Source organism: Lagenorhynchus albirostris, chromosome 1 (genome assembly GCF_949774975.1).
Source record: "Lagenorhynchus albirostris chromosome 1, mLagAlb1.1, whole genome shotgun sequence".
In the NCBI taxonomy this organism is placed as follows: Eukaryota; Metazoa; Chordata; class Mammalia; order Artiodactyla; family Delphinidae; genus Lagenorhynchus; species Lagenorhynchus albirostris.
Genome location: NC_083095.1, coordinates 8,379,555 through 8,393,499, shown reverse-complemented (window position 1 = coordinate 8,393,499; position 13,945 = coordinate 8,379,555). Strand labels below are relative to the sequence as shown.

Here is a 13,945-nt window from a genome sequence, read left to right as displayed (position 1 = left end):
TTTTAGCTTTTGGTTTTTCCTGCACCATGTAGCTGTTTTTGAGTGCTTTGATTTTTAAGAAGCAGGACCAACATTAGGATTTATATGTGGTCATGAAGTTTAGTTTTCAGAAAATTAGTTTTGCTTTTATTCTAACAGGATAGTTAACAGTATTAAATGTACCATGTTAAAATCCTAAGTTGCAGATAGAGCACTGGAAATCTCTTGCTTTTGAGAGACTCATACAAATAGCTAGGAGTGGCACTAAATTGTACCTACATGATAGTTTTTTTAGAAATTATACATTTTTATCTTCATTGTAAAACAATTTGAAATCTATAAACAAAAAATTACTTCTCATCCGACTGGCCAGAGATACTCATTGTTACTATCGTGTTTTACCATTGACTTTTTTCTAATATATATGTGTGTGTATGTATTAATAGTCCTCTGATTTAAGATACATGTGTTTTCATATTAAAGTGCTTTTTAATTTGCAGTGTATTTTACATTCGGTGTGTAGGTTTATTATAGCATTTTTTTCTCGCTTTTTCTCCCACTGAAGAACTGTAGTTAAGTTGAGCATCCTTAGAAGTCAGGAAGTATGTGTGTCCCAACTCTTCACCTTTTATAGTCAGCATGACACTTCTGATTATCATAAACATATTGATTTGTGCTCTTTAGTAGAAATCATTTATCAGTTAAGTAAAAGATGTTTATGTTTTAAAAGGTCTAGATAAAATAAAGGTATATTTGATTAAATATTTTATTAATTGCAGCATTCAACAGAAGGTGTCAGGTTGACACCTCTGAATGACAGCAGCCTCGACTTGTCTATGGACAGTGATAACAGCATGTCTGTGCCTTCACCTACCAGTGCTATGAAGACCAGTCCATTGAACAGTTCTGGCAGCTCTCAGGGGTAAGGAAAAAGGGAAAGGAAGTGGAGTGGCTGTTTGAATAACCCCTCCAGTTTCATATGTTGAAATACCTACTGCCTGTGGTGAACTGTATGGTGTGCTAAGGAGAACCAGACAAGAGGGACAAGATCACGTTTCTGTCCTGGAGATGCTTATTACCTGTGTAGCAGGGGGAAAATATCTATGAAAAATATTAGGGGTCTTCTAAAGAAGGTGAGATTTATGTGGGCTGGTTTTAGTGGAAATTTCTTTTGAAGAATTAAGTGTCTTTTTAGGAACATTTAAAGCAGCTAAACATTTTTATTTCAAAAGAAAAACATGGCCTATGTTGGCAAAAATTAAAACACAAAAAGCCATATTTATCTTTAACTTCCATAAATCCTTATAGTGTTATCATTGCAGATTTATTTTTTAATGGATATACTACTGTATTTTCAAAGGGAGCTGTTCATTATAGATTCTGGTGGTACTGCTATTATTTTAAATTGTGACGGTTATGCCCATCCCTTTGTTCAATGAGTTGATACTTAAACCATGAACACTTTTATGAATGCATATTATATTTTAATGTTTTGAAAAAAGCAGTTTTAAAAATTGGATTGTTAAAGTATAACCAATGGCAAAGATGAAGGTTGGGATGAATCTTTGGATTCGTATGAAATAGAACATGCCGAGGTGCAGTAGATGATGAATTTAGTTTTATTCTCTTGGACTTTGAATGTGTGATATGTTTTTAGACCAGTCATATGTAACCCGAAGACTTTAGGCATCAACGTGGCCCCTAAATCTTGTAGTTTTAAAACAATTCTTCATTTGTACAGCATTAGCTTCCAGATTTTTATTTTTAATGGTTTCATCATCTTTTTTTTGAGTGAAGCAAAAATTTTAACAAGAATTTTGGGAGTTATATAAAAGCCTTTCTGTACTTTTGAGTTTGTGCACATGAATGTAAAATAGATGTGTATTTGCTCAACAAATACTGAGTATTTATTATGTACTAGCCGCTTTGCTATTTCAGGTTTTCTCCTGAATCTGTGGTTGTTCTCTGACCAGTTCTTCTTTTCTGTTTAATCATTAGATGTTTGTGCCTTTCGGGGCTCTCTCGTTAGTCCTTTATGCCTTCTTTGTATTATTGGGGGTGTGGCATCACCCACTCTCTTGACCTCATTTACTTCCATATACCAGTGAGCTCCAAAGCTCTGTGGAGCTTTGTGAATGTCATGTATGCACCAAAAATCTAAGTCCTCTAGCTTTGCCCACCTTTTTCATGGCATCATCATTCAACAGTTGGGAGTTGAATAAGCTGTAGTTGAAGGAGACTGAATAACCACAGAGGACTTTTCGCTTTGTTCTTTCAGGAGATAATAAAAATGAGATTATTTAAGCGCTAATGTATAGGATTTATTTGAGACAGAAAAGTTGAATGGATAGGACAGTGAAGGAGGGGTGATTTGAGTTTCCTGAGATGACAGGAGTGAGTGGGATCCAGAACATTGAAGGAGGGATTGGGTTTTGAGATCCTTTGTTGTTTATATGGGCCACTGGATGGGCTTTTAGGGTTTCATGAACCTTTACGTTTTGTATGCAGAAACTTATTTCTAATTCTCAGACTATTTTCTTCTTTACAGATTTTGATCGTATTTTCTTATACCCCAAATCATTTAAGTCAGTCACCCCAAGTCAAATAAGAACAGATTTTTTTTAGCTGTTCTGTCAAATACGTTAGTCACTAGCCACATGCGGCAGTTTAAACTTAATTAATATTAAATGAAATTAAACATTCCATTTCCCACTAGTTCTGTTTCAAGTGTAGAGTAGCTACATCGATATAGTGGCCACCATATTGGGTAGCGTAGGTATATAGGTCATAGTTATAGGAAGTTCTGTTGACTAGCACTGCTTTAGAATGTTTCTGTGTTTTTGATTGTTGATTATATTTTATGAAATAAAGTTAGTTACTGATGTATATATACGTATGAGAAGTAAAACTAAAGAATCATTTACTTTAGAGAATAACTTCTGCACATACTACATTTTATTATTGAATTTTATACATCTCTCTTTGCTTTTTTCACTTTTTAATTTTTTCCCCATTTTTAGCAGAAACAGTCCTGCTCCAGCTGTAACAGCAGCATCTGTGACCAACATACAGGCTACTGAAGTTTCTGTGCCACAAGTAAATTCCAGTGAAAGCTCAGGGGGTAAGGAGATTGACAGATTTGAAAATACTTGCATTATATTTGGTTTTAGCCTTCATTTTGAAAGATGGCTTCGTTAGTTAAGTAGCTTGAATTCAGTTTTTTAATACCATTTTATTATTTACCTGTAAACTTATGAATAAAATAAAAAAGCTTTACTTGTAACTTGATGTTGATATGATTTAACTTTTATGTATTTATGTACTTACTACTTAGGTACATCGAGTGAAAGCATTCCTCAAACTGCCACACAACCAGCCATTTCGTCACCACCAAAGCCTACGGTCTCCAGAGTTGTTTCTTCAACACGTCTGGTAAACCCACCACCAAGACCTTCAGGAAATGCAGCAACAAAGACACCTAATCCTATAGTAGGAGTCAAGAGGACATCCTCACCTCATAAAGAGGAGAGTCCCAAGAAAACCAAAACAGAAGAGGTATCTATATGTTAGTTAGCCATGGGAATACCACCTTACCTGTTTTAAAATCCAGTGGAAGAAAACCTTTGTGAGCCCAAGTTGGAGGAAAGCTTTTAGATTATTTTTAGGTAGTGCTTTAGTGCCAGAGTTCTTTTCACCCTTTTCTACTCTTTTCAGTGTCTAACTCTTTCATAAAGCTGTGTTTCTTGTTTAAATTTCTGTAGCATGTCTAGGCTGTAACACAACTTAGCATGGATTTACATCTCATCTTAATTTATTATTCTCTCATAACTGTATGTTTCATGTGTACCAATTCTTTGGTGGCCCCTTTGGACACAGTTTTCTGCTTCTTTGATCCAGGTGGAGTTTTGGAGCCTCTATACTGTACTTGATATTACGGGGTCACTGAATATGAGAGGTTCTCAGGGAATTCTTATTGAATGACTGACCATAAGCTGCGAAGTCAGATTAGTTTTGGTACCTTGAATGATTGTGTCCTCCAGCCCTTCAGGAAATTTTCTAACAATACTTCCACTTTTTATAGTGGCTGGTTTACCTTGTCAAAGTCTCAGATAGTTTTAGGAAAACCATTAAAAGTGTACACTGATTTTGATGTTTGTGTTAAAATAGAAGTAGCCTTATAACACACTTTCATTGTTCCCTGGAGTCACTCTCATTGTGTTTTTCTATTAATTAAACTTTCACCATTGTCCAAGAGATGATAGCCCAAAAAACACCAATTTTGTTGTGATTTTTGGTTGATAATTTTTTATTTAGGAATTTGTGCATTACATGAAGGTTCCTTTAGAATGGTGGAAAAAACTAGGTATCTTATGCAGTGTTTTGATTTTTAATAGTGAAAGATTATTGTCTTTATAAGTATTACTCCTAGCTTATTCTGAATCCTTTTGTTTTACATTTTTGGAAACAGTCACTGTTAACTACACATGAATAATTTAATGAATTTTGTCACTCTGATGATGCTAAATGCAAATGAAAAATGGGCATAGTATATCATATCTTACACCGTGTATTCTGAAATACATTTGTCTCTGTAATTATCTCTTAAGGCAGTGATTTTCAACCTCAGTTGTACATCAGAATTAGTTTTTCAGGGTTTGTTGTTTTGTTTTTCTTTTGTTTTTGTTTTTGCTTTTTTTTTTTGCGGTACACGCGCCTCTCACTGTTGTGCCCTCTCCCGTTGTGGAGCACAGGCTCCGGACGCGCAGGCCCAGCGGCCGTGGCTCACGGGCCCAGCCGCTCCGCGGCATGTGGGATCTTCCCTGACCGGGGCACGAACCCGTTTCCCCTGCATTGGCAGGCGGATTCTCAACCACTGCGCCACCAGGGAAGCCCTTGTTTTTGTTTTATAAAATACAGATTTTAGGGCCTCCTCCAGATACACTGAATCAGACTCTCCAGGCCTAGTAATCTTTTATTAAAAGCCCCCATTCTACATGATTGTGTTGTATAGCAACCTAAGAATGTAGTTTTGGTGTAATGCCACTTTCTGTTTATTGATATTTGTTGGGAGTTGTCAGAGCATTTCAGAATTCACGTTTCTTTTTGCCTTAGTAAGGTATATGTAAGCATAACTCTAGATACCTGTCATTCTGTTTCCTTAATGTTAATGGCTTCATTCCTTACCCTGTGAGAGTTCCAAAATATATATCAGTACAATACTTATAATTTCGTTAGCACTTACCTTGGTAGAAAACACTCATGTTTCATGTCTAGTTTAGAGAGGCAATAGGAATATAGGATTTTTTAATTTAGTACAGAAAAATTTAAATATACACAAGAGAATCATTTCATGTACCCATGTACCCATCATGCAATTTCAGGTATAGTGAATTCAGCCACTATACCCTTAATTATTTTTCCTTTCCATTTTCCCTGTACTTGCATTATTTAGATGCAAAATCCAGACTTCAGTCATATCATTTCCTTAGTATTTTTAAAATCGTGTATCTAAAAGATAATAATTACAAAGAGAAAAGAATAAACAAAGTAAACCCACCTAAAAAAGTGAACAATTCATTAATATCAAATATCTAGTCAGGGCTCAAATGTCCCTGATTATGTCATTGCTTTTTTTTTTTTAATAGTTTTTATTTGTTCAAATCTGTAAGTAAATTAAGATCCTTGATTCATGTTTCTTAAGTATCTTTAAAAATATAGGTTCATCACTCCCCGCCCCCTGCCCCCAGCAATCTTCTGTGCTATGTATTTTCTCACAGTTTGAGTCCTGCTTATGGCAGCTCCATGGTTGACTAACAAAAATAGCATTTTAAGATATGTAAGGGATCTTAGGACTTTAGGTTATCTCATAGACTAATCTCGTTTCCCAGAAGAACTGGAGGTTCAATAGCTTTCCGGTTTACAAAGCTAATTAAAGTCAGAGCCAGGATTAGAACCCAGGCCTAAATCTCATGGTGCTAAAGTTGAAGAAGATTATTACAAATATTCTGATTTTGAAGGTCTCCTACTGGGTCGTTCATTCTCCGTTAATGAGTATTTGGTATTAGAAATTCTAGTAAACCAGAAAGAAACACTGGTCCTACTCAATTAATAATATACTAACATGTATACAGATAGGAGAGTTTCAGGTATTGTCAAGTACTTTAGTTCTACTTAATTTTTATCACATACTAAAGCTTTTCAAATACATATAGATGGTAGAAATGTAAAATAAAAATAGAAAAAAAGTTTGCCTTGTCACCTGAATTATATGGCTAAATGATGTTATATGTATATATATATATTTAAAGTTATGGAATATTTCAAACATGTACAAAATTGTAATGAACAAGTTATATTTACATCACTTAGCTTTAATGGTTAACAACTCAAGGCCAGTCTTCTTTCATCTGTAAATCTATTCCCTTTCCCATTGTTATGAAGCAAATCCCAGGCATGTCATTTCAACCATAAATATTTCAAAAACACATCTACAGTATATTATCACCATATATATTTGTGTGTGATATATATATCGGTACATATACTGATCGGTGTATGTATACACCGATCAGTATATGTACCGATATTAATAATGATTCCATAGTGTCACATATCCAGTCGGTATTGAAATTTGCCCAGTTGTAACTTACGTTACTATTTTTTAAGTTTGTATGTTTGCAGGATACAAATAAAGTTCTTATGGGAATTGGTTGATATTGGTGTTAAATCTTTTCTACTCTGTAGGTTAGCCGTGGTTTCTATGTCTTGTTTTAAAGCCACATTTAAAATTAAATTTTAGTTCTACCTAGTAAAGAGAGCAGAGAAATTAGTGCCGAAATTGTTTTTCTTAAGAAAGTGATGTTTATTGCAAGTCACTGCAGGAATGGGAAAGTATAACCATTTTTGGTTTCCCATTTTCCCTCTTTACCAAAAAAATATGTTGTTTGTTTTAAACAGCATTATAATAAATCAAAAAAATAAGACCTGAGGAGAACATTTTTCAGACCTCCTTCAGGATGTTAATAAGACATACTAAGCCAGGGGGATTCTGTGGTTAAGTTTAGGAAAGTTAAAAGATTCTTTCTAGAACTTCTCAGAACCTTTTATGTGCTAATGTGTGTGAATCTCCCAGAAAGGGGGTGATAGTATTCCAAGTTCCTAAGTTGTTTGATTAAGGAACTCTTTTTTTTCTCTTCCTTACAAAAAATATTTTATGAACTTAGTGGTTTGGGGAATATACTTCAGGTGGTGATGATCAACAATAACAGTTTTCCTCGTGTTCTTTTTTAAAATTTTGGTAGAAACTGAAGCCAAATTGGTTAAAATGAAAAAAAAAATTTAAGTGAACCAGTAACCTATTTTAAGGACATACTTGATCGATCTTACAGGTTAATTATTTTTATACTTTAAAAAATTTTATAAATTAAAGCATTGATTGGCAAATAATCTAAATTTTCATTTTAGAGAATAAAGCTTTTTTTTTTAAAAACAGGATGAAACAAGTGAAGATGCTAACTGTCTTGCTTTGAGTGGACATGATAAAACAGAAACAAAGGTATACTAATTTAGCCTTGGAATACATACACAATTAAGAGTACAGAGATGTGATAGAAATGTCTATAACATTGCACTGTATTTCGTTCTATAGGTTTTAAGTTTTCAGTATTGTTTTTAGAGAAGTGTTTGTCCCTTTTTAGTGTTAATTTGTAGCACTGAAATTTAATTCCTCAAGTGTATGAGGTCCTACTAGATGCGGGGTTATCTGGTGGATACCAAATGGAATAGAGTGATGAGTGAGATGTTCCTGTTTTCAATGGAACTTATATTTAAGTAGGGGTAGAAGTGGTTAATTACGTTATCAGAGAAAAAGTAATTGAGGATGGTGGGGGTGGTGAGAGGCAAGACTGCAGAATTAGTAAAGGCTTCATAGAAGGAAGACATAGGATTTGGGGTAGTCCTTGAAGGATACAGAGGATTTGGGGTAGGACAGGATGAGAAGTTCGTCTCACTATTGGGGTAAGAGTGTGGTATATTTAGAGAACCAGTTTTTGGCACACAGTTCTGGCTAGAAGCTGTGGCGCAAGGGGCTTGAATCAAGGTAAATGGGGTAGGAAAGATTGGTTTAGCCAACGTATTAGACTTTGAACGTCATTTTTTCAGAAACTGAAATGTACTGAAGACTTCTAACTTTTTTGTCCTTGTTGTAGAAAAACTGGAAATCTTCCTCCTTTCCCCAAATTATCCTGATTTCCATGATAGATATTTTAGCAAGTATTCTTTTGGTGTCTTTATAGATTTTGTGTGTGCATATATATACCAGTGCGTTTTGCTTTCAAATCTTTATTCACTCTGTAAACCAAGAAAAATTGTTCATGCCATTGAATAATCGACAAATATTACTAATAGCTGCATGGAATGCTGTCTTAAGGCTGTTACCATATTTTATTCAACCAGTTCCCTATTGTTAGCAGTTGTTTCTGTTAAAAAAGGAAGTTGCCCTTTTCTACTGTAATGTTGGCTGTAGCTAAATACCTGCCATCCATTTATGTTTATTTTATTAGGATAAATTAATGAAAGAGGAATTACTGGGACAAATAGATGCTTTTAAAACTTAATATGTATTGCTAAGTTGTGCTTCAGAGAGACTGCAGTCTTCCATTTCTAGTACACTGTTTACCCTTTTCAATTTCATAGGAGAAATTTGATATTTCATTGTATTATTATTATATAGTTTTATAGAAATTCAAATTTTTGTATGTTTATTTTCATTTGTGTGTGTGTGTATATGTATTATTTTTGGGCACTGCTTTAAAAAAGGTTAGAGCAGTGGAATGACAACAGTTCACCCTGTATTTTCTGATGATTCTTAGAGTAGAATCAGTGCATTGGTTATTGAGAAGGGCAAGAGAAACCAAAAGGAAGGAGGAATGTTTTAGAGACATTTTCTACTTTTAATTAAAGGCCTGGGAGCCGTTTTTGTGCTTCTGGGTAGTTTTATTTAATAATACTGAATGAGTTTTATTTTTTTCACATAGCTAAAGCTGAGCTTGGGTTTATATTCTGTTAATTATTGTCTGGGCAACGTTTTATAATATGCATGTACGTGTCTTTAATTAGTGCTTGTTTACAATGTCCAAGTTGGAGTTGGTTGGAAAAGTCATGAGATATTTTGACCATGCCTTATAAGGTTTAAGTAGGCATAGACATTTATGTGTATCTGAAATGGTTAAGTAACCTACAAGGCTTTTTTTGATGATTAACCCTTTGATGATGATAGATGATTTTGTAATGTAGTCACATCTTTCTCTTGATCCCTCCTGTCTTCCAATTTGTCTTTTTTATTAGCCACCAAACCCAGTTATGTTCTTTTATCCTTTTTTAAGTCTCTTTCCTCCCCCGTCCTCTTTGTCTCACAGGAACAACTTGATACAGAGACAAGTACAACTCAATCAGAAACCATTCAGACAGCGGCTTCCCTGTTGGCCTCTCAGGTACTAAGTGCAAAAAGCAAGGAGAATTTTATAAATGTTGTTAAGATTAGTGTTGTATAATGAATTAAAATGAGCATATCCAGAAGTTGAATAAAGTTATCTTTGTGAAAGTAATTGCCAGCCTGCAGATGTATTTATTGTATTCAGAGGTAGAGCACTGGATATGATGGAACCGTTCTTCCGCACTGTCAGGATGCTAACTCCTCCCCTTACATGCTGTTTGATATTGCAGATCATTTAAATTGTCACTGCACAATGTGTAGTCTTCACGTAGAGGTTTTGTTCATAGGTCAGAGAGTGAAATTTAAGTTAGAACTTAAAACCATTCTTCATGGATTTTTTAAAAAATACCTTTTAATTTTCAAAATGTGCTTCTGCCTCACTTTTCACCTCCGATTTTCAATTATTAATTTAGTGTAATCCATAGTTCTTTAAAATTATTTTTTCATTTGTCCTAGAAATTCTACTTGTGACAGTCCCTTGCATACAGTAGGCACCTGGACTCTTTTCATTGATTTGTGAACCTTCATTTTGTTTGTGAAATAATTGTTTTCTTCTTGAATCCTTTCAAATTAAATACACTCCAAAGTCTAGGTCAAACTCTGACATAAAGGAAATATTTTCTTTAAGTAGACATTAGACTGGTTAACCTCTACAAAATAACTGAGATGACAGCTGCCGCCCAGTGATGCTGCTGAACTGATGATACAGTGATACTGTGCTGCTTTGTGGTTCAGAGTTATTTTAATGTGATCATTTTACAACATGTTTTTGCTGGCTGTTAACATTCATAGTCCCTAGTGATATAAATATTATGACTACTTTCTGAAATGTCTTTTATTTTCATAGCCTTTACCAGATAAAAATTTTGTGGGGTGGAGTAACTCCCAACAACATTAGGAAGTGTTGTGCTTGATACTGATACATGGACAAACTTGTTTGTCAAACTTAAGTTCTGTGGTTATAATTGCATGCCTTTTGGTTTGCCACATTAATCTCTAGGGAGCTATTTTCATAGTTTGTCTTATTGACTTCATCACTATCATGATTCATACCCCTGGGTGTTTGCCTTTTAGATATTTTTATAAGGAATTAGAATTTTCTTTCTAATGAAAAGATCCCTAGAGCCATTGAGAGAAAAATCACCCAGTTATATAATATAAAAGGAATGATTATATTGATTTAAAAAGTTTTTAAAAAATACATCCCTATATTTGGTGATATAAGGGTCATATTTATTTCTGGGGAGGTGATTATAATATTGTGACTGTGTCTAACAGTGAATCCTTGTTTTGAGATAAACTTGAAATATTTACAGATGAAATGATAGGATCTCTGGGATTTGCTTCAGAATAATCTGGGAGTGAAGGTGTGAGGACTGTGGATTGGCTTTGATTTGACAGTTGATGAAGTTGGATAATGAATACATAGATGTTCGTTATATAATGCTCTTATTTTTGTGTATGTTTGGAATTTTCCATAATAAAACACTTAAAAATACCATCTCTATGTTTTTGGATGTTAAAGAAGGCTTTGTGATTTAATTGTTTTTAACATAATAAAACCTCCCTAAACTTTGAATAATCAAATTATTGCTCAGTTGTGTAGATTTAATTTTTAATTTACAGGGTCAGAAAATAATACATTCCCTACTGTTAACTGCTACTGCTGCTCCTGTGTGTAAGGTGAACTTTAAGTATTCTCCCACATGGGGGTGCTCCGATGCCAGTTAATATTACAGCTGTTAGTGTTATTACAAGTAAACGTAACTTAACATGAACTTAATAAGTATATTATAGGTGGTGGTTGGAGGAGTGTGTTTATTAAAGCTGTATTTGAAATTAGTTTTTGTATATTGCTAAAATATTACTAAAATATTGCTACTTACTTGAAAATTTCTACAAGTGTTAGAACAAACAATTTCATAGTAATAGGCATGTTTATTTACACTCCATTTTGAAAACATTTTGGAGTGTTTTTCTTTAAATTTTTAATAGTTATGTTAAGGTCCTATCTATTTCTTAGGAAGTAAAGCAGTGGGAAGTAAATCTCATTGTTAAGTTATAGTACTTTGAACAATGTTGTGTTCTTTGCTTTTATTCTCAGAAAACATCCAGTACAGACCTTTCTGATATCCCTGCTCTCCCTGCAAATCCTATTCCTGTTATCAAGAATTCAATAAAACTGAGATTGAATCGGTAAAAACAACCTCAGGGGTCCATAAACAATATCTGCCAACCTGTTGTCTTCAAATGCTAAGAAAGGAGAATGGAGGGTACAAGACTAGACACGACTGAAAATGGATTTAGGTTTTTTTTGTGACCTCCCTTACTGGGCTAATCAGCACTTGATCGGAAGTCCAGGTTAGTATGTGAAGCCAGGAGTACTATTATTATTGTGTTAGCAACAGTTACATTAACTATTTCAAAAAATTACTGCCTTTAAAAAAAAAAAAAAACCTCAAGCTATATTTGTATTCATAATTGACATCTGGACTGGGTTTATGTTTGCTGCATTGTTTGGAAAATTTGCAATACAAACTGGCATAAGAATTCCTTATTGTGATGATGCACTTTTATGTATTTTTTTTATTAGAAAGTAGAACTAATTTTAGATTTTCAGCTTGATGGATTTTCACTTTTTCCTGAAGAATTTCCTTTACCATTAGTCTTCAAATTGGATGCCACTGTGCAGTGGTGTACTGTTATACTTCAGAGAAAGGATAAGAGTACATCTATGAGGTAGCTGTAACCTTTAAAAATGAAATGTCGACTCTAGGGTATATATTTGACATTGAAAGAATAATTAGGAGATACTTCGTTTTGATGGGGGTCATGATTAAGAAATGCTATATTGGTTTTATTTATAGAATTGTTTAGAGTGCATACAAATCAGCGATCGGCCAACGAATATTTTTCTTTGAGCTTGTTAAAGCTCCGTATTCTTTTGCCTTCAGTATCTTGTCTTTGAAACAAAGGTTTCGCTCCCTCCCCATTCTTTTTCTTTTCCCTTTTCTGCTTGTATGCATAAGGTAGGACTTCTTTCATAAAAAACAAAATGCCAGTATTTTCTTAAGCCATGGTGTGAAACCAGTGACCCTGTGGCCACATGGCACAGAACACTAAATTTTGGTCCCATGGCTGAAATTTTAGGGTGACTAAAAATAATGCCTGTGAAACATGATATCTATCTTGGACGGCCATTTGATCTCTAAATATGAGGAATTTTGTACACTCCACAGAACTCCTGACCATAGTAAAGTTGATTTTCAATTTTAAACATGTGGGCAAAAAGGCATTTTCTCCAAGAATTTTAAACAAATTTTTATTTTTAAATGGTTGACCAAAATTTGTCAGTAAATTTTACATGTAGAAACATTTAAAAATCATTTCTAGCAAGCACTTGACATCTAGTCAGCTCTCTACTCCTTTTTTCGTTTTGTTTTATCCTATCAATAAATAATTCCACATAATTAAGCAGCAGAGCATTCATCTTTACAGGATATGAGGGATGCCAGATGTTGATAAGCTTAGTTATTCTTTCTTAATCTGGACAAAGCAAACCTAACAGATTTTTCTGATGAGCATGTTTTATGAATCCTCCATTGTGCTCCATTCTATCACACGTGCATTTTTCATGTTAAACTGCAATTACTTAAACTCTTCCCCTATCCTTCTAAATTAATTTTCCGAAGTTGGAGTGTAGTCTTTTCCCCCTTAGGCTATGCATTAATTGAGGCTTTCTTTTCACCATACTTTGTAATGTCTAGTATACAGTATTTCTACTTCCCACATCTTTGCTCTGCACAGTCACCTTGCCCTTCCTCCTACCACCTAAGAAGAAAAGATGGTCAGACTAACAGGTGAAGTCTACAAGGTGTCTGTGTGTTCTGTGTAGCTTCAGAGTTAGATTGAAATTGCCAGGCACAGATTTAGTCTTGTCATTTTGTTTACACATTGGGGAAAAAGAATTCAGTTTATTAAATGTTTCATGTAACTGAACCCAAGTTTTGCCAAGCTGGGAACTTGGACCTTTTCTGTGTAGTGACTTTTTAATTCTAGTTTTCATAACTTGGAGATCAGACTGTTGCTTTCGCATGATGTACGTAGTGTCTCATGACTGGAGTTTGCTTTGTTTTATAGTATCTGTACTCCTTGTATTTTTCAAGAGCTATTTTGTAAACAGATGATGTATTTCTCCATTGAAAACACAATAAAAAAAAAAAAACAGCACAATCCCACAGTTGACTGGTTTCTTTTGACTGTTTTTGGTTTTTCCAGTGATATTATTATTTCTACTTGTAAGTTATAGCTCTAAGTGAAGATTTGCGAAAGAATTTACTTTGGTTACATTTAGAAAAGATCTATATCTGGTTAATTGTGCCGTTAGCAGCAGCCTAGTGTTAATTGATATCTCACATAATCAGGTATTTGTTTTTCATATAATTGATCATTAGGGAGGAAAACATGAATGTA

At 34.1% G+C, this 13,945-nt stretch overlaps 1 protein-coding gene across 9 annotated transcripts in view; it reads left to right on the top strand.

Moving 5' to 3' along the window:
* Window positions 1-13,710, top strand: part of PAPOLA (poly(A) polymerase alpha) — a 57,444-nt gene extending 43,734 nt beyond the window's left edge. For 7 of the 9 annotated variants that reach the window (XM_060164161.1, XM_060163811.1, XM_060163737.1 and 4 more), the window contains 6 exons: window positions 759-901; window positions 3,000-3,100; window positions 3,314-3,534; window positions 7,472-7,534; window positions 9,396-9,470; window positions 11,577-13,710. In XM_060164161.1, the coding sequence (XP_060020144.1) occupies window positions 759-901; window positions 3,000-3,100; window positions 3,314-3,534; window positions 7,472-7,534; window positions 9,396-9,470; window positions 11,577-11,672 (699 nt within the window). In that variant the 3' untranslated portion in view covers window positions 11,673-13,710. The remainder of the gene's footprint in view (window positions 1-758; window positions 902-2,999; window positions 3,101-3,313; window positions 3,535-7,471; window positions 7,535-9,395; window positions 9,471-11,576) is intronic. The other 2 variants (XM_060163872.1, XM_060163921.1) reach the window with 2 other exon arrangements.
* Window positions 13,711-13,945: the final 235 nt, after the last annotated feature.